Source organism: Ranitomeya imitator, chromosome 5, assembly GCF_032444005.1.
Source record: "Ranitomeya imitator isolate aRanImi1 chromosome 5, aRanImi1.pri, whole genome shotgun sequence".
In the NCBI taxonomy this organism is placed as follows: Eukaryota; Metazoa; Chordata; class Amphibia; order Anura; family Dendrobatidae; genus Ranitomeya; species Ranitomeya imitator.
In genome coordinates, this window is record NC_091286.1 from 83,772,221 (window position 1) to 83,794,604 (window position 22,384).

The 22,384-nt window shown below is 40.7% G+C and overlaps 1 protein-coding gene across 1 annotated transcript in view; it reads right to left on the bottom strand.

Annotated features, from left to right (window-relative positions):
- The window catches only part of REL (REL proto-oncogene, NF-kB subunit), a 57,129-nt gene that overhangs the window by 22,397 nt on the left and 12,348 nt on the right, over window positions 1-22,384 (bottom strand). The window contains exons 2-5 of the mRNA XM_069768899.1: window positions 8,475-8,507; window positions 7,452-7,588; window positions 2,535-2,689; window positions 2,068-2,159 (exon numbers count right to left, since the gene is read on the bottom strand). Coding sequence (XP_069625000.1) covers window positions 2,068-2,159; window positions 2,535-2,689; window positions 7,452-7,588; window positions 8,475-8,507 — 417 coding nt within the window. The remainder of the gene's footprint in view (window positions 1-2,067; window positions 2,160-2,534; window positions 2,690-7,451; window positions 7,589-8,474; window positions 8,508-22,384) is intronic.

The window sequence follows — 22,384 nt, forward strand, 5'->3', positions numbered from 1 at the left end:
AGTTTTCCAAGCATGATTGGGTGGTCTCCGAGTATCTTGGGCATGCTCGTAGATTATGTTTGTGTCCCAGCAGCTGCATGAGTTGCGACTGTTCGACAACCTGAACACATGCAGGAATTGCCTGTTAGGGAATCTCCACATGTATTCAGGCTGTCTAGCAGCTGCAAATCATGCAGCTAGGGAGGCAAAAACATAATCTACGAGCATGCCCAAGATATTCCAAGAACACCCGAGCATGCTCGGAAAACTCAAGTAACGAGCACACTCGCTCATCACTAATAAGCATCTATTATAGATGGGTGAATTGATTCTTGGGACCCCTTTCTCCAGTATCTAATGTTTTAAAACTAATCATTTTGGAAATTGTATTGAAAGGGGTCTTCCACTTCTTAGATATTGAAGACCCATCCTTAAGCCTCATTACACCAAAAGATTGTTATGAACGAGCGTTCTTAAGAATGCTGATTTCACGATAATCTTTCAGAGTAAACTAGCTGCCGATCACCCTATCAAACTTAAAATGCCTGTTCATTGGGTGAAATGATCTTTTGGTTTTCACAGAGGAGCATTGCACGGCGAATAAAAACAGGATTAAAAACACTCAAAATGATTACACCACGGAGGCGACACAACATAGCAGGAAGAGATGAATACAGTAGTATAATCACATATATTTTCCATTTATTGTATGGATGTGATACTCTGCAGTAGCAAGGTAAATATACAAGAAATGTATATATGGGCACAGTAGTACAGCTAATGGTACAGTAGTATAATACATCAATGAGAGTGATCAGTAGACATTAGATAGTGTGGTAGATCGGCTCACTCGGCTTGACAAAGAGGTAGAAACGGAATATTGTCTCTTTATGAACGTCATTGGTTTATTAAAGGAATCTGCCACCTGAATTTGGAGTGAGATTGCCTTGTGCAGGCATGTACTACGGAGGACAGAGAATAAACTTCAATCCAATATTGCAGCCAGCATGCAGCCAGCGGGTAAGGAAAGGGTGAATCAAACACTCGAAAACCCTGCCCCTATGGCTGAAAATTGTTCCCTCCAAATTCAGGTGACAGAGTCCCTTTAAGTGCAGTATAAACCAAGCTGGAAAAAAATAAACACGGCCCTCTGGGCGAAACAGCAAAACAAAACAATCCTTCTCCTAGCGGGGGTCAGCCCGCTCTGGGTTCGCAATGTCCACGGTTCAGGAACAAACACTTCCTTGGAGTGCTTCATCTCCAGACACTGACCACTGCTGCCTTTGGAGCTACATAAACCCCAGACCACACCCTGGGGTGGAGATAAGGTGGACATCCTCCCACTTGCTCTATGGATGTCCACAAAAAAGCCAGCCCATTATGCAAATTAACTTAGCCTCTCACAACACTTAGTGTGCTGGAGGAAAAACTCTGGGTTTTATATCACTGACGCCATTAGGCGTAGTGAAACATATCTTCCCCTCCAGCACTCTACCAGTGACTCTGTCACAATAGGTAGAGGAAATATATAAACTTATTACCAGTATTTATCACCTCCTGCTATGTTAGTCGCCTCCTCGGTGTACTCGTTTTGAGTGTTTTTAATCCTGTTATGACTTTTTTTATTTACTTAAAGGGAACCTGTCACCTGAATTTGGCGGGACTGGTTTTGGGTCATATGGGCGGAGTTTTCGGGTGTTTGATTCACCCTTTCCTTACCCGCTGGCTGCATGCTGGCTGCAATATTGGATTGAAGTTCATTCTCTGTCCTCCATAGTACACGCCTGCACAAGGCAAGATTGCTTTGCACAGGCGTGTACTATGGAGGACAGAGAATGAACTTCAATCCAATATTGCAGCCAGCATGCAGCCAGCGGGTAAGGAAAGGGTGAATCAAACACCCGAAAACTCCGCCCATATGACCCAAAATCAGTCCCGCCAAATTCAGGTGACAGAGTCCCTTTAATAAAATGTACTATTTGGTCTACCTATGCTGGTATAGCCATCCTTGTTGTGGATAGGTTTTATTTTTTGATGGCCAGATAGCAAACAGAACCAATATTAAATAAAAAAAAATAGTCAATCTACCTCCAAAAGGATTGATTTTCCGAATCATTCTGGAATGAATGGCTTCTTTCACTTCTCTTCTTCGAACACACTGAATGCCCAAATTCTGAAAGCTGAAAAAAAGACAATCAATCTCAGGACACTGTCTCACTGAACCATCATTTATAACACTGAAATAAGAAAACGTAACTAGTAACTGCTGGTCAGCGCCATTCTATTTCTTGTCACAGGGAAATTACAAATGCAGAAGAAACTAAGGTCTTCTATGATAGAGCACCCGATTATAAGCCATTAAGTTCCTACCATATTACTTTGCCAGGAAAGGGGTTATCTGAGATTATAAAAATATCTGTTGTTTTTTTCTTTGATTATACAGGCAATACAACATTAACTCACTTCAAAGCTTAAAATAGATGAATCAGTGAAATTCGGCAAACTCTTCAGTTTTAGAGACCGGAAGGGTTATTCAATCAAGGAAATGTACTTACCATAAAACTCTTCGGTCAGCACCAAATTCAGTTTCATAATATCCATCTCTGCAGTCTTTGCCAACCAGATCATGGGGATGTGGTCTGTAAGGTTCATTTTTTGTGACTAAGGTAACTTTTACTTTGCCTTTAGAATTGTGATTTAAGTTTTGCAGCTGCAAATAACAAAAAAAAGTGAAGCACATGAAATTTTCTTCCTTACATTTGGAGAAAGCTTTTAATATTTCAGTCAATAATAGTATTATATTACTTATTTAGTTTACATGCTTAAATTGCAAAATTATATTTTACAGCGCTTTACAGGCATTATTATACTATGATAACAAACTTATTGATATTTTTTTTAAGTGAATGTCTATCTTTTAATAGCATGTCATTTTTAGTTTTAAAATGTTTCAATTCTGGGTTGTTTAAGCTCCTAATGTATCCTTCTACTGTAATATATTTTTCTGCTAAGGAGCTATGGATTCGTTAGGGGTTACATTTGCGCAGACGTGTACTATGGAGGACAGAGAAAGAACTTCAGTCCAATATTGCAGCCAGCATGCAGCCAGTGGGTAAGGAAAGGGTGAATCAAACACCCGAAAACCCCGCCCCTATGGATGAAGATTGTTCCCTCCAAATTCAGGTGACAGTGTCCCTTTAAGCTTCCTTAGTGCTGACTACATGCAGGCTGAATTTTATCATAAGGGATCCTGTCAGAAAATTTTACCCCACAGCCCCAAACAATTAATATACCGTAATTGTGTAATCCTTTAAAAGAAAAACTGAGCTTCAATCACTAAAATGGGCAGCACGGTGGCTTAGTGGTTAGCACAGCAGCCTTGCAGCGCTGGAGTTCTGGGTTCTAATCCCACCAAGGACAACATCTGCAAGGAGTTTGTATGTTCTCCCCGTGTTTGCGTGGGTTTCCTCCGACATTCCAAAGACATACTGATAGGAATTCTAGATTGTGAGCCCCATCAGGGACAGTGATGATAATGTGTGCAAAGCTGTAAAGCGCTGCGGAAAATGTTAGCACTATATAAAAATAAAGATTATTATTTATATATTCTAAATCTTGCCAGCACAGACTTTTGGATGGCAGGTTTATCTATATATGTAATCGTCTAATTGTCACTTCCGTCTGTCCTTCTGTCACGGTTATTCATTTGCTGATAGGTCTCAGCAGCTGCCTGTCATGGCTGCCGCGACAAATCCGCGACGGGCACAGTCTGGAAAAAAATGGCCGCTCCTTACTCCCCGCAGTCAGTGCCTGTCGCCCGCATACTCCCCTCCGGTCACCGCTAACACAGGGTTAATGCCGGCGGTAACGGACCACGTTATGCCGCGTGTAACGCACTCCGTTACCGCCGCTATTAACCCTGTGTGTCCCCAACTTTTTACTATTGACGCTGCCTATGCGGCATCAATAGTAAAAAAAGTAATGTAAAACATAATAATAATTTTAAAAAAAACCTGCTATACTCACTCTCCGTTGCAGCTCGCGCCGGCCGCCATCTTCCGTTGCAGGTTCCGGTGGCAGAAGGACCTGCCATGACGTCACGGTCATGTGACCGCGACGTCATCACAGGTCCTGCGCTAATACCAACCCTGGGACCGGAACCTGCCATGGACTACAAGGGCTCCCTCGGAAAGGTGAGTATATGTTTATTTTTTCACCTGTGACAAACCTGGCTCGGCAATATACTACGTAGCTGGGCAATATACTACGTGACTGGCCAATATACTACGTGGCTCTGTGCTGGATACTACTTTGCTGTGCAATATACTACGTGGCTCTGCTGTATACTACGTTACTGGGAAATATACTACGTCACTGGGCAATATACTACGTGGCTGTGCAATATACTAAATAACTGGGCAATATACTACATGGCTGGGCAATATACTACGTGACTGGCCAATATACTACGTGGCTCTGTGCTGTATACTACGTCACTGGGCAATATACTACGTGGCTGCGCAATATACTACGTAACTGGGCAATATACTACGTGGCTGGGTAATATACTATGTCACTAGGCAATATACTATGTGGCTGGCCAATATATTACATCACTGGGCAATATACTACGTGGATGGGCAATATACTACATAACTGGGCAATATACTATGTGGCTGAGCAATATACTACGTCACTAGGCAATATACTATGTAACTGGGCCATATACTACGTGGCTGGGCAATATACTACGTCACTGGGCAATATACTACGTGACTGCGCAATATACTACGTCACTAGGCAATATACTACATAACTGGCCAATATACTATGTGGCTGGGCAATATACTACGTCACTGGGCAATATACTACGTCGCTGGGCAATATACTACGTGGCTGGGCAATATACTACGTGGCTGCACAATATACTACGTCACTGGGCAATATACTATACGTGGCTGGGCAATATACTACGTCACTGGCCAATATATTACGTCACTGGGCAATATACTACGTGGCTGGGCAATATACTACGTGGCTGGGCAATATACTACGTGGCTGGGCAATATACTACGTGGCTGGCCAATATACTACATTGCTGGGCAATATAAAACGTCGCTGGGCAATATACTACATGGCTGGGCAATATACTACGTGGACATGCATATTCTAGAATACCCGATGCGTTAGAATCGGGCCACCATCTAGTGTGCATATAATCAGTAGGATTCTACAGGCTGCAGAACACTGCAAGATAATAACCTAGAAATGTATGAAAACAAGTTGGCTCATGATTTGGCAGAATATACCTCCTCTGCACGGTTGGCTTCCTACCTGCAACTTCCTGTACGGTGGAACATATGCGCTGTTCACCTTGTATGAATGCTATTTAAGAGAGTATATTTATTTCCGAAACACATCTATAACCATGAGTGCGTGTGTGTGCTGTGGTTCAGATTCAACACCTCCCTCAGTTTTAAAAATAGAAAACGATTAGTGGGTTGCAAAACCAACCTGAAAGTGACACAGTTAATAAGTAGTTTATTACAGGGAAATACTTTCAGACAGAGAATCCAGAATATAAAATTTTGGCCAAACTTTGGTTTACCAAATATACAAGTGTAAAAATCCAGCAACATGTCCTATTGAGGTCCATAAGTGAGCAGTAAAGGAATAATCTGATTTTCAACATATGGATACCTAACCATGGTTTGGCCACCCTCCAAAACGAAAAACTATAACTGACAACCTTTTAAATTTCTATTCCAAAAATGCTAGAATTTTTTTATTTGCATAACCATACCCATTTTCTGAAAGGCCAGTCCCCATCCAAAATCCATTGACCCCTCGTTAATGAACGTCTAGATGCTCTACTCGGTTGTGGGAAGTTTTTTTGAGGTTTTATGAAGCACCTGGAAGATCTGCCAACTCTTTCCTCATGGCCTTCCCTTCTGATGTTATAGGAGCATTTACATGTGTAGGGAGGAGTGCCAGTCTAACGGTTTCTCTTGCGTGTCTGGGCTGGAACTGTCAGGGCTGTCACCGTTATTCTGGGGGGAAGAGATTTCTGGCCGGAACAGTTCAAGACACCTGACTGATGGGGGTAGGTCTGACTTAAATAGCGGTGTGCGCGGGAAGACAGGAACCAGCATGTGAGCACAGAGACGTTTGACTCCCTCTCGACTTACCCACGCCAGCTATCCGTACCTACCCACTCGGTTAGCAACACCATCTTGACTTATGACACCGAGCCCAGAGAGGTCCCCGCACCACACAGTGACCAGTACGGACTTAAGAGCACCGTTCAGCTCTCCACCGCAAAGGCAGCGCTGAGTCCTATCCCTGCAGTGCCTACTGAGTGCCGGCCTGCTCCTGTGTCCGTAACTGCTGGACTGCATACTACTTCTGTGGCCTTGTCTGCTGAACTGTTTGCTACATCTGCTGTGCCGCGGACCCACACCTCTACAACATCTTGTGCCCGTACCAGGAGAATACGTGCCGAAGGACCCAGAGGATTCACCACCGCAAGGAGACAGTGCATTGCCTTTCTACGGGACCGGATTGGAGACTTCTCGCACCGCCTGTGGCACCACCGAGGAATCTTCCAGCCACTTCCTACCAATGCCCAGAGACTGATAAGTTGAACTGTTGTTTTCATTATTATAATACACCCCTGCTTGACCTATTGTTGTGTTATATTAAAATCCTTGTTAATCCTTGCTCTGTCTCCTGTGTGTCACTGCATCCTATGCACCTGCTAGCATCGTAGGATGCTAAATGTATGCTAAACTATTACAATCATTACTAGTCTTTTAAGCATTCTCTGAAAGGATATTCAGGAAAGATTGAAAATCTGCAATACTCAATTACTGACCTTTCCAACTCTCCAAATGGGTTGAAAGATTAGGACACACTGGGAACCATAATATGAGAAGTGGGTGCCCGAAATATGCAACCCATTTGAAAAATTGGATTATCTTTGGGCCAACTATGCTAAATTCCTAAAACCAGCGCCTAGTGCCGCCTGTTTGTCTTGACAGATTTATAAAGGAGTTTTATGTAAGCGGTGTTCCTTGCATTCTTCTACTAACACTGCTTCTTCTGCACAAAATAATTAAGCAAAAAGCCTTGAGTACTCAACTAGACAAATATTTTCTTGCACTTTAGGAATATTCATCCAATAGGTTATTATGGTCAACAGCTATTCTTCAGTGGGAAAAAGCTCCATCTGGTGTTTCATCAGCTGCAGAAGCAATCTTTAGAGGTCATAATTTTAGCTGCCAAATGGTAAGGCTCAGTTTCATACTTTTATTCCATGTGTGGTGACAAAGAGGGAGTTTCTACTCCATGATACAGATAAAATTACCTAACTACCAAATTTTATGACCCAGAAATACTGGACGGATATCAAAACAGAAGATATTCAATGGTGTTTTGTTTCATAAATATGTTACACCTATTTTCATTTGTACCTGGATTGATGGGTATGTGCGGTTATTTTCTGAACTGCGTTCACCAAGGATACTGCCAGCTGATCGTCCTTCACATTTGTATCGGAATCTCATCCCTCTTTGACGGGGCTGCTCAAATATCTCTATGTAAGGTTCCCCTAAAAAAAATAGGGACTCATAAAACAAGCTGTGCAGTAACACATAAAGAAACTAACATATATTAACTTAATTACTTGGGACTCCTACAAATAGTTTTCACATTAGAGTTGCACACAATATCTTGAAGTGATTTTCTGTACCCTTTTATTGAGTATCCCAGCAATGCATTATCAGTGGGTTTGGACCCTCATTCCCTGATCAGGAGGACAAAGGGGCCGTAGCACATGCTGGACACAAATATGTAGGTTTAGTTATGGCTAGCACTTCCGTTCAGCCCTTTTGACTTGACTGGACTGAGGTACAGTACCATTTCTGAGCTTGAATAAAGAAAAAATGGATTGCAGCGCTCCAGGTAGCATTTGAGGTTCCTTTATGCTGTTGATTGGTGAAGTTTTGAAGGTGAGGACCCAGCCATCAAACATTGATAATCTAAAAAGAAGTTTTACCACCTTAATTTTTTCATCAGAATCATAGTCAATGAAGATACATGACTGTCACAAGGATGAAGCCTTATCACCTCCATTGTAATAGATATTAATGACTAAATATCGAGCTTATGACGTCATGAGGAAAAAATGTTGTAAATAACCATAGACCTATACTGACCAAATACGATAAATAAATCTCTTAATGTTGATGAAGGTATGAATAAGGTGATAGAAACTAATTTGCCTATAAGACAATTTGACTACATGTAGGATCCTGCCTCAATTACACATTTATGTATATTGAGGGGGCACATTACTATATCTAAACTATCCAACCACTACGTCCAACAAATTGAATCAAGGCCCTATTTCCTCAGAACCAGATTTAAAATAAGTCTATAGACCATACAGATAGTTACCCTATTACCGTAAATACATAACATCATACTTCACTTACCCATAAGTGTGCTGTGCATTATCATGTGATGACCTATCAGAGCAAAAAAAAAAAGAAGATAATCAGCAAGTTGGTTTCTAGATTTACTGTATAATATCTGTTGTGAAGCAATAGTAGAACATACATTTCTGATTTGAAAAAAAACAGCAATTCCCTTTGTCATTATATCCTACCTATGACTTGATGAACTCTAAATAAGACTTAAAAGTTTACCATATATTGTGGACAGAATAATGGGCATGGTCAGATTGGTCCACTGGAGGTCAACCACTAAACCCTCCCAAATAAGATAATCAGCATGTGGGTTTCCAGATTTAAAGTATAATATCTGTTGTGAAGCCATTGTAGAAAATACATTTATGATCTGAAAAAAACAACTCCCTTTGTCATTATATCCTATCTGTAAATTGAACTCTAAAAATGACCTAAATGTTTACCATATATTGTGGACAAAACCATGGGCATGGTCAGATTGGTTCACTGGAGAGCAACCCCTAAACTCCAATTCTGATATAGGAGTGTACCCCTAATTCAAAAAGGCTAGCAAGTCCAAGCAGAAGACCACCTAATTTGAAGGTGACACTGGACCATTTCCCAAATGATCTATTAGTCATATTCATAGATGGCCTTTTACCCATGGTAAAACCATTTTACCATATATATATATATATATATATATATATATATATATATATATATAACATGTACCTTATTCTGGAGCTCTTTACATACATTATCATCACAGTCTAAATTCCCTACCAGTATGTCTTTGGAGTGTGGGGGGAAATCAGAGGAAACTCAAGCAAACATGAGGAGAACATACAAACTCCTTGCAGATGTTGTCAATGGTCCAGTTAGCTTTTCTAGGCAGTAATGATTGACGATCCTCATGGCATCTGGCACACTTGGCAAATGCCCCTATGGCTGCTATCTAGCTAGACCTATATTTTTGTCAATAAATATGATATGACCTGTGTTCAATGATAACAGCAGACTGTATTAGATGATGGACATTAATGTGATTCTGAGTCGCTTCTTATGGACAACCATGAGGCAGGGAAGTCAACGAGTCCGAGGTCAAAAGCCAAGAGAGTACATCAAGACAAAAGGATAAGACAAAAGGACAGTCAGAAGCAAAGTCCAGGGTTAGGTAACTAAGGTCAGAGTGCACCAAAGGGATAACACAAACGAGTAGTCAAAAGACAATTCCAAGGTCTGACAACAAAGATCATACAATTAGAACACAGAGTAAATACACCACAGGGCAAGGTTACAACTGGCAATGTCCTGATCATTGTCAGCCAGCTAAATAACCAGGTAATCACCCTGAATGGGTGACACCTGGAGGAAACCCCACAGGCTTGGCCAGATTGAACAGCTGAGCTATCATTCACAATACCCACAGCCCAGCACATCCCTGCTTGGATGACTGATGTCAGTCACAATACTGACAACCCAGCACGCACTTGATCCTATGGGGCGGCTGAGCTGCCACTCACAGCGTCCTTAGGAAACAGTAAGTGGTGGAATCTTGACAATTAATATACTTGACATCAGATTATGTAGCTGTAAAATTATAGAATTATAAACCTTGATTAGGGTCCATTGGGCCCAAAAGACACCAACCACAGGGCATGGTGTTAAGAACTGACTTTTATAATAAAAATAATTATTAACATTAAAAAAAAAATTAGACATACTGAAATGATAATACAATTTGTAGATCCAGCAAATGTGAACACTGAAAACAAGTGCAATTAGTAACTGGATATGAAAGAGTAATCTCTAAAATACAGTACAGGGTCCAATATGCAGACGTTTTACACTCTCTGAACTGAGTGAATATAACCAAGCAAATAATCCTGAATCTGTGTCCCCCCAGGAGATGGCTTGGTATTCTTATGGTTTCACATAAGGTTCTATGGTACGTTTTACCTAGAGCTGCATGGGTTAAGGTATTCTGTAACAGAGGTGAACTTGGAAACATGCCAATCTCTTGTGTATTTGTGGGAAATGAGAAGAAAGAATGCAGTCTGACCAGCAATGGCAGAATTCATTAAGTCAGAAGTATAGTATATTTTCTTAACTGTTTAAGTGCAAAAGCCTCTGATGTGCAGGTACACCAAACTCACCTACTATGATGGTCATATATAGTGTTGAGCCACCTCCCTAGTGTTCGGGTTCGGTTCGTCAAACAGGGACGTGTTCGACGAACACCGTCGAACCCCATTGAAACCAATGGCAGGTAAACACATACAAACACATGGAAAACACATAGAAAACACCTTAAAAGGTGTCCAAAAGCTGACAAACTGCTCAGAAGACACAACAAACACATAGAAAAGTCACAACTACATATAGTCATGCGAAAAGAAAAGAGGTGGAGGAGTAAAAGGAGGAGGAGACACAGATATAGGCATGTTATGCCCTTCTAAAATAAAGAAAGGCTGGAGTAAAAATCTAAAATCACTCTACCAACACCCAGACGTCTTGACAAAAAAAAAAAAATCTTTAGGTAGAATGGCGGTGGGTCCATTCAGAACACTTTCCTTAGAAGACGTAGTGGTACCCCCGTTGGGAGTTGTGCCAAAAAATGAACCCAATACATTCAGACTAATCCACCATTTGTCATATCCAAGGGGCAGGTCAGTAAACGACAACATAGACATGGAACCAAGTACAGTACTATGTACTGTACCTCCTTTGATGAGGCAATCAGGCAGGTCAAGAAGTTGGTAAGGGGCACCCTAATGGCCAAAACAGACATTGAGGGGGTGTTCCGGTTACTACCTGTGCCTCCGAATAGTGTTCTCCCATTGGGCTGCTTCTGTGAAGGAGCATACTACATAGATCGCTGTTTGCCCATGGGGTGCTCCACATCCTGCTCACTATTTGAGGCGTTTAGTTGCTTCCTCGAATGTGTTGTCATGGACGTTTGTAAGGCGACATATTATCCATTGCCTCAACAACGTCTTATGCCTGGGCCAAAAGATTCGCCACAGTGTGAAAACACGCGGTAGTCTACATGTGAGAAGGAGAGAGCTGGAGGGAGAGTGGACACCCCAGAGCTGAGGGGTTAGATTGAGAAAGAAAGAAGGCAGTGTAGCTTCATGGGTGGGGTACTCTGCTGAGTAGCAGAAATTGCTACTAGGCCCAAAAGGATTTCCTGGGCCAAATGCCGTTAAAAAATAGTACTTAGGTAAACAGGCGCTGTAGCTTGCTTCATGGGTGGGGTACGCTGCTTAGTAGCACTAAATTCTACTAGGTCCAAAAGGATTTCCTGGGCTCGATGCCGTTAAAAAATAGTACTTAGGTAAACAGGCGGTGTAGCTTGCTTCATGGGTGGGGTACGCTGCTGAGTAGCACCAAATTCTACTAGGCCCAAAATGATTTCCTGGGCCAGATGCCATTAAAAAATAGTACTTAGGTAAACAGGCGGTGGGTGGCTGGGCTACTCTGCTGACGTGCAGACACTGCTCCTAGGCCCTAAACTATTAACTGGATTAGATGCAGTGAAAATAGAGATACACAAGCGGTGTAGTTAATTTCACAGGCGGGCTACTCTGATGACTATTAGGCTGCCGTCACACTAGCAGTATTTGGTCAGTATTTTACCTCAGTATTTGTAAGCCAAAACAAGGAGTGGGTGATAAATGCAGAAGTGGTGCATATGTTTCTATTATACTTTTCTTCTAATTGTTCCACTCCTGGTTTTGGCTTACAAATACTGATGTAAAATACTGACCAAATACTGCTAGTGTGACACCGGCCTCAGACAATGCTACTAACCCAAAAGAATTGGCTGAGCTAGATTACACCAAATGCTGTGACAAACACTTGCACAGCACTGGCACAGACCTGCCTGGCAAACAGTGCTATGAACTGCTGTAACCTACCCTGAAAAGGGCTGATATTACAACTAGTCCCGACTCCCTAAACCTATCTCTGACAATTCGCTCCAAAAAAACACTCTTAGTCTGTATAGCGCCCACAGCAGCAGCGGTGCCGTCTAGCACTAAGCTGCAGCAGTGAGGAAATGGTGGCGACGGGGCAAATGGCTGGTTCTTATAGGGCAAGGACATGTGACATACACAGTCAATTACACATGCCCTTGCTTGTGTGCATCACATGCACATTGCTGTGTGTGTGCACTGCTGATAGGCTGAGAGACTGCACCGCCCCACTGTAAATGCGGGAAAGAAAAAAAAATGGAGATCGGCGTTATTTCAGCACCGATCTATCCCTGCCCCCCCCCCTGCCCACTATACACTGAAACAGTCTATTAACAATGATAAACAGTTTTAATGTGCAAATCAAGCTATGCTTTTGGTGAGCGAACAGTTATCGAACAGAAGCTCGAACAGCCGAATTTTAAGCAAATTGTTCGGGATCGTCGAACGACTCGAACACCGCCAAAACAGCTCGAATTTGAAATTGGCGAACAGTTCGACTCGAGCACCGCTCATCTCTAGTCATATACTGGACTGAACAATCTAAATAGTTTTACAGCAAGTATCTATCTATCTAACTAATAATATATATACATTTACAGAACGTATTATTATTAGTGATGAGCGAATATACTAGTTACTCGAGATTTTCCGAGCACGCTTGGGTGTCATCCGAGTATTTTTTAGTGCTCGGAGATTTAGTTTTCATCGCCGCAGCTGAATGATTTACATCTGTTAGCCAGCATAAGTACATGTGGGGGTTGCCTGGTTGCTAGGGAATCCCCATATGTAATTAAGCTGGATAAGAGATGTAAATCATTCAGCTGCGGTGATGAAAACTAAATCTCCGATCACTAAAAAATACTCGGAGGACACCCGAGCGTGCTCAGGAAATCTCGAGTAATGAGTATATTCGCTCATCACTAATTATTATGCATTCTGTGCTGGTTTGTATAAAGCACTATTGTTTGCATCAATGATTATTTCATGTATTACCAACGTTATCTATCAATGGCTCACAAAACAGACCATTTTGCACCAAGCTCATACTTTTCACCAGTGCAAATGTATTTCCTGTTAACTATGAGCACAAAATAAAGAATACAAAATCGTTAAAACAAATCCTTAAAAACCAGGACTGCCCCCCTTAATACCTGATCAAAATATTTCACACATACCAAAGAAGAGTGCACATCAAATCCATGATAGAATACATGATAGAAATATGTTAGGTAGCAACGATTTAGCACGTTATCATAATATCAAATTCTAGCCGGTACCTCCACAAAAACCTCTGTATCGGTAGCCATGTATAAGCAGCTCCTTCCATTGAAATGAATGGTATTATAGAGAATTATCAGTGCTCTTACTTAGAGGTCTCCATAACTTTCCTTCTTTTCAGTGGTCAGGTTTACTGGTTAGCAAGGTCCTATGAACCAAAGAATACAATGATATGTCTTCATGTAAGTTGGACCGCCATCCTTGTAGAACCGGTGGTACAGCTGTTAGGGGCTGGCACTCAGTTATAAGCTACTACTAGCTGCCTACCAGTCACTAAATAAAATTAGACAATCTACAATCTAAACGTGGTTCCTATTTTTTCCAATAAAATTAAAATGACCCCTTTATCCAGAGACCCATAAATAAGCAATACGAGGCTACAAGATGTAAAAAGATCATATTAAACCCTTTCAGTCCGTATAAGAGGTGCACACATTGTGAGAATGAGGATAACATGGGATATACGATCAGATTGTACCATGAACACCCTCCATTGGATGCCCTCTAAATGTATTCATTGGGGTGCATAAAGGCTGGCTGATGGTGGGCACCTGGTGGGAGGGCTGATTTTTTAATCTCTGGGGCTTAGCTATAAGAACATAAATACATGTATGGAGGGCGCGAGCATTGCTGTAGCACCTATAAATAGATGAACGATGATCTGAAATATCACTTTTTTTCCATTTTCAAGGTTCCAGTAGGTGTACAAATAGCAACTATTAGAGTAAAGAAAGGAGAAAGGCAACAATAGGAAGTGTGAGGGAGTAAGAAAGCAAAAGTCACAGTTTACATCTAGCTTACGTGAATCATTTGTGCATCAATGAAACTTAAGAAAACAGAAGACGCCAAGTCAGCGCAGACATAGCAAGTTATAAAAGTGTCCTCTAATGCTGAAGAAGACAAGCCCTTATCTTGTCTGACAGGTGAGGAGTAGAGCGAACACTACGCGAGAGGTCAATGCTTGATGTGTTAACATAAATGTCACACTCTTTACAGTTACTATATCCATAAGTTATATACTTTGATAATGTTACATATTCTCTCTAAATAGCACCAATATTTTCTTCAGCTCGTCCTCTATGGCCGGACTCTAGAGAAAGTCATATCTCATTGAAGTATCCTAAGTGTGAAGCCAGAGGACATGGGGAACACATGTTAATTTCATGTTGACATTTTCTAGCATTTGGCAAGGGGAATGTATATGACCATGGAGAAATTCAAACCTACAGCTCCAGGAGTTGACAACTCAACCAACATGCCATTATTATAGTAATGGACTTTGGGGCTATTAACATTAGGCTTATAGCAGTATGATAATGTATTGAAAGTGATCCCATGGGCTTCATGCAGTGAAACCATATGCTTTTGGTCTATAGTATACATTGTGTGCACAATTATTAGGCAATTAAGTATTTTACTATATCACCATTTTTATTCATATTTGCCCCCTCCAAGCTGTATAAACTTGAAAACATATTAGATGAAGCAGATCAGGTGATGTGTATTGGTGTAATGAGGGAGGATATGGCCTAAGGATATTACCATTCTTTATCAAGATGTGCAGAATTGTTAGATATCATCTTTTTTCCTCGGGCAAAATGGGCCAAAAACGAGATTTAACTGACTCTGAAAAGTCAAAAATAATTAAGTCTTACATAGAGATGCAGCACTTTTGAAAATGCAAAAATTTTGGGGCATGATCACATAACTATCAAAAGTTTTGTTACAAATAGTCAACAGGGTCGCAAAAAATATATTCATAAAAAAGATGCCCACTAAATGCCAAAGATTTGAGAAGAATATAATAATAATAATAATAATAATATTTTTTATTTATATAGCGCCAACATATTCCGCAGCACTTTACAATTAAGCGGGGACATGTACAGACAATAAATTCGGTACGAGTTAAGACAATTTAAACAGTGACATTAGGAGTGAGGTCCCTGCACGCAAGCTTACAATCTACAAGAATCAAAAGTGAATCGACCAGGAACCCATTATCCTCCAGTGCTGTCATATTCCAGGACTGCAACCTCCCTGGAGGGCCCAGAAGTGCAAGGTGTTCAGAGCTCAGAGACATGGCTGAGGTAAGAAAGACTGAAACCCGACAACAAATGAACAAGACATAGAAGGGTAAACGTCAAGACCGGGCCAAGAAATATCTGAAGACAGATTTTTAAGGTTTTATTGACTAACTAGCTGAAGAGCCCGGCGTTGCCTGGGCATAGTAAATATCTGTGGTTAGTTATAGCACCTCACTTCTCTTATTTTCCCATCACGCCTCATTTTCCCCCTCACATCTCTCATTTTCTCCCTTACACCTCTCATTTTCCCCCTCACTCCTCTTATTTTCCTCCTCACTCCTCTCATTCCCCCCTAACACTTGTCATTTCGACCTCACATCTGTCATTTTCCGATCACTCCACTATTTTCCCTCAGTTCTCTCATTTTGCACTCACACCTTTTCATTTTCACCTCACACCCCTCACTTTCACCTCACACCTCTCATTTTCCCCTCATACCTATGTGTCATCTCCTCCTGTATATAGTATATACCTGTATGTCATCTCTTCTGTATATACTATATACCTGTATGTCATCTCCTATATATAGTATATACCTGTATGTCATCTCCTGTATATAGTATATACATGTATGTCATCTCCCCTGTATATAGTATATACCTGCTGTATGTCATCTCCTCTATATACCTATGTGTCATCTCTTTTATATAGTATATACCTGTATGTAATCTCCTCCTGTATATAGTATATACCTGTATGTCATCTCCTCATGTATATAGTATATACCTGTGTGTCATCTCCTCCTGTATATAGTATATACCTGTGTGTCATCTGCTCCTGTATATAGTATATGTGTGTCATCTCCTCCTGTATATAGTATATACGTGTGTCATCTCCCCTGTATATAGTATATACCTGTGTGTCATCTCCTGTATATAGTATATATCTGTGTGTCATCTCCTCCGGTATATAGTATGTACCTGTATGTCATCTCCTCCTGTATATAGTATATACCTGTGTGTCATCTCCTCCTGTATATAGTATATACCTGTGTGTCATCTCCCCTGTATATAGTATATATGTGTGTCATCTCCTCCTTTATATAGTATATACCTGTATGTCATCTCCTCCTGTATATAGTATATACCTGTGTCATCTCCCCTGTATATAGTATATATCTGTGTGTACAGTATATAGTATAGTGTATACAGTATATAGTATATACCTGTGTGTCATCTCCCCTGTATATAGTATATACCTGTATGTCATCTCCTGTATATAGTATATACCTGTGTGTCATCTCCCCTGTATATAGTATATACCTGTGTGTCATCTCCCCTGTATATAGTATATACCTGTGTGTCATCTCCCCTGTATATAATATGTACCTGTATGTCATCTCCCCTGTATATAGTATATACCAGTGTGTCATCTCCTCCTGTATATAGTATATACCTGTATGTCATCTCCTGTATATAGTATATACCTGTGTGTCATCTCCCCTGTATATAGTATATATGTGTGTGTCATCTCCTCCTGTATATAGTATATACCTGTGTGTCATCTCCCCTGCATATAGTACATATGTGTGTGTCATCTCCTCCTGTATATAGTATATACTGTACCTGTGTGTCATCTCCTCCTGTATATAGTATATACCTGTGTTTCATCTCTCCTGTATATAGTATATATCTGTATGTCATCTCCTCCTGTATTAGACCGCGTTCACGCGTTATTTGGTCAGTATTTTCACCTCAGTATTTGTAAGCTAAATTGGCAGCCTGATAAATCCCCAGCCAACAGGAAGCCCTCCCCCCTGGCAATATATATTAGCTCACACATGCACATAATAGACAGGTCATGTGACTGACAGCTGCCGTATTTCCTATATGGTACATTTGTTGCTCTTGTAGTTTGTCTGCTTATTAATCAGATTTTTATTTTTGAAGGATAATACCAGACTTGTGTGTGTTTTAGGGCGAGTTTCATGTGTCAAGTTGTGTGTGTTGAGTTGCATGTGGGGACATGCGTGTAGCAACTTTTTGTGCGTCGAGTTGCATGTGACAGGTTAGTGTAGCAAGTTGTGTGCAGCAAGTTTTGCGTATTGCGAGTTTTGCGCGTGGTGAGTTTTATGTGTGGTGCGTTGAGTATGTGCAAGTTTTGTGTGAGGCAACTTTTGCATGTGTTGCAACTTTTGTGCATGTGGCAATTTTTCCGCGTGTGCAAGTTTTGCGTGTGGCGAATTTTCCATGAGGTGAGTTTTGCACGTGTGACGAGTTTTGCGCGTGGCGAGTTTTGAGCGGTGACTTTTGTGTTTCGACTTTTATGTGGCGAGGTTGGTGTATGTGTGGTGAAATGTGTGCTGAGGGTGGTATATGTGTTCAAGCACGTGGTAGTGTGTGGTGCATTTTATGTGTGTGTTCATATCCCCGTGTGTGGTGAGTATCCCATGTCGGGGCCCCACCTTAGCAACTATGCGGTATATATTCTTTGGCGCCATCGCTCTCACTCTTTAAGCCCCGCTTGTTCACATCTGGCAGCTGTCAATTTGCCTCCAACACTTTTCCTTTCACTTTTTCCCCATTATGTAGATAAGGGCAAAATTGTTTGGTGAATTGGAATGCGCGGGGTTAAAATTTCGCCTCACAACACAGCCTATGACACTCTCGTGACTGTGCAAAATTTTGTGGCTGTAGCGGCGACGGTGCAGATGCCAATCCCGGACATACACACATTCAGCTTTATATATTAGATGAGATGAGAGTGACTCTTGATGGACCAGATGTATGGGCCAGAGGCTGGATCAGTAACAGGCACAGTCCTCCACTTCAACTGAAACGCCAACTGGGCCTGATATTATGAAAGGTGAGCTAGTTGAACCTCTTGAGTTGAAGATGGACTCAAAATCAAATCCCAAACCTACTGGTAGTTCTTAGACAACACTTACGTCAAGCAGCGGTACAGGAAAAGTATGTATTCTTTAAGAAAAACATGCTTTTTGTGCAGGGCTATGCTCCATTGCATGTATCGAAGTCTCCACTGCTTGGCTGCCAGTAAAGGCCTTAAAGATGAAAGAATAATGACCTGACCCCTTGCACACCGCACGCCTTTTGAGAACTTGTGAACCTTCTTAAACAGTAGATTTAAAGTGAAGGAAAATCTGAGCAGTGTCTGGGAGGCTGCGGTTGATGCTGCCCAAAACGTTGATCATGAAAAGACTAAAAAACTGACAGTCTCCAAGGATTGAAGACTTATATTACTGTTATTGGAAAGAAGGGATATATTGGTAATTGATATTAATTTTAAATGTCTGAAATGTATTATTGTACACTTTTGAGTTGTTTACTTATTACAGTATGCTCTCTTTAACAGATGAAAATAAATGAGATGGAAAATTGACATTTCTTATTTAGTTGCATAATAATCCTGCTTACATAGATATTCTTCTAAGAAAAAAAAATCTCACTTTTACGTTTTTAAATATTTAGTTTTTTGGTTTATTAACCCCTCATGTTGACCAACAGCACTGGAGTTTTTCCAATAATTAAATTAAACATTAAAAAAACAAATTGCCTAATAATTGTGCACATAGTGCACATTTTAGTATAACATAGTGACATCACTGAGTTTCGGGACTCTTGTTTCGTTTTTCATATATGACTACTGGCAAATAATATATCTTTTACAAAAGTCCCTAAAACTTTGGGCCAAGAGAGAATTAGAATTATTTGTTATTCCTCTATTTAAGTCAGCAGGATTTGTTGGGTCTATAAATGTTCCTGTTTGGAACTATTAAAGCTAAAAACGTGGACTTAGTAACATACATAGTAACATAGTTAGTAAGGCCGAAAAAAGACATTTGTCCATCCAGTTCAGCCTATATTCCATCATAATAAATACCCAGATCTACGTCCTTCTACAGAACCTAATAATTGTATGATACAATATTGTTCTGCTCCAGGAAGACATCCAGGCCTCTCTTGAACCCCTCGACTGAGTTCGCCATCACCACCTCCTCAGGCAAGCAATTCCAGATTCTCACTGCCCTAACAGTAAAGAATCCTCTTCTATGTTGGTGGAAAAACCTTCTCTCCTCCAGACGCAAAGAATGCCCCCTTGTGCCCGTCACCTTCCTTGGTATAAACAGATCCTCAGCGAGATATTTGTATTGTCCCCTTATATACTTATACATGGTTATTAGATCGCCCCTCAGTCGTCTTTTTTCTAGACTAAATAATCCTAATTTCGCTAATCTATCTGGGTATTGTAGTTCTCCCATCCCCTTTATTAATTTTGTTGCCCTCCTTTGTACTCTCTCTAGTTCCATTATATCCTTCCTGAGCACCGGTGCCCAAAACTGGACACAGTACTCCATGTGCGGTCTAACTAGGGATTTGTACAGAGGCAGTATAATGCTCTCATCATGTGTATCCAGACCTCTTTTAATGCACCCCATGATCCTGTTTGCCTTGGCAGCTGCTGCCTGGCACTGGCTGCTCCAGGTAAGTTTATCATTAACTAGGATCCCCAAGTCCTTCTCCCTGTCAGATTTACCCAGTGGTTTCCCGCTCAGTGTGTAATGGTGATATTGATTCCCTCTTCCCATGTGTATAACCTTACATTTATCATTGTTAAACCTCATCTGCCACCTTTCAGCCCAAGTTTCCAACTTATCCAGATCCATCTGTAGCAGAATACTATCTTCTCTTGTATTAACTGCTTTACATAGTTTTGTATCATCTGCAAATATCGATATTTTACTGTGTAAACCTTCTACCAGATCATTAATGAATATGTTGAAGAGAACAGGTCCCAATACTGACCCCTGCGGTACCCCACTGGTCACAGCGACCCAGTTAGAGACTATACCATTTATAACCACCCTCTGCTTTCTATCACTAAGCCAGTTACTAACCCATTTACACACATTTTCCCCCAGACCAAGCATTCTCATTTTGTGTACCAACCTCTTGTGCGGCACGGTATCAAACGCTTTGGAAAAATCGAGATATACCACGTCCAATGACTCACCGTGGTCCAGTCTATAGCTTACCTCTTCATAAAAACTGATTAGATTGGTTTGACAGGAGCGATTTCTCATAAACCCATGCTGATATGGAGTTAAACAGTTATTCTCATTGAGATAATCCAGAATAACATCCCTCAGAAACCCTTCAAATATTTTACCAACAATAGAGGTTAGACTTACTGGCCTATAATTTCCAGGTTCACTTTTAGAGCCCTTTTTGAATATTGGCACCACATTTGCTATGCGCCAGTCCTGCGGAACAGACCCTGTCGCTATAGAGTCACTAAAAATAAGAAATAATGGTTTATCTATTACATTACTTAGTTCTCTTAGTACTCGTGGGTGTATGCCATCCGGACCCGGAGATTTATCTATTTTAATCTTATTTAGCCGGTTTCGCACCTCTTCTTGGGTTAGATTGGTGACCCTTAATATAGGGTTTTCATTGTTTCTTGGGATTTCACCTAGCATTTCATTTTCCACCGTGAATACCGTGGAGAAGAAGGACTTAACACTTGACACTATTGTGAATATAGACCCCAAATGTTTTGTCAAATCAAAATGTTTTTCTCTATACTGTATTACGACAAATATTCTAAATTTTGTGAACACAATGTGCTAAAGTTTTGTAATATGGCCCCATTCAGAAGCCCTACATTTAGTGCCACGGATGGGGTCAAACATTGTCCCATTACATTGGAAAAGGAATTTCTCATCTCACATAAGGAGACTCAATACCATCATTGGCACTAAATATATGGTTCATGTAATGATTGAGTGTTTAGGTTATATACTTTGCTTACCACCCTGTATTATTTAGGGAAAAGTTTTGACATTGATAACAATTTTGAAACTCCTCAGGTGTCCTTGCACATTAGTAAAATGTTGGTCGATCTTATCACTTATGAAGGACCAGCAAACCATCTAATAAGCATGGAGATGTTATGGTTCTCCCCAACAGTGAGTGTTTAGAGTCTAAAGCTTAGATAATGGTCAAGCAAATGATCATTCGACTGACATCTATTCCTTGTGAACCTTTTATACACACACATGTGTTTTCAATAGGGAAAGGAGAATAAGTCACCGATAGACACCAACTTATCTATCTTGAGAGCAAAAGGATACGTGTTGAAATCCAAAATTCCTGACTCTTGTTTTTCTTGACATCAGCTGTTGGGGAAAACCATAACACCTCATGCACTTTAATGGTTAGCTAGTCCTGCTAAAAGTGGTAGGATTGACCAATATTTTACTAATGTGTATGGTCACCTAAGGCGTTTCCAAGCTGTGATCAAGGACAAAACTTTGACCTAACTGATATAGGATAAGCTAAGTATATGACCTTCTCTATGTCTCACACCTAGAAGAGCTACAAATGACAATTACTGCCATTACTCACAATGAGGTCGGCTGACACAAGGTAAGGCTTTAATACTAGAGACAGGATGGGACAGTCCCGGCTGGGTACACCTTGTCGCGGTGGGATGGCTTTTACGATTTTTGATCCACATAGTGTTAACCAAGTACCCTATGTTATTTATATGTACTATTACTATTTACTTACTACAGGGTATATGCTTATTTTGTTTTGTTTTTTATTGCGTTTTGTCTGTGAAATGTCCA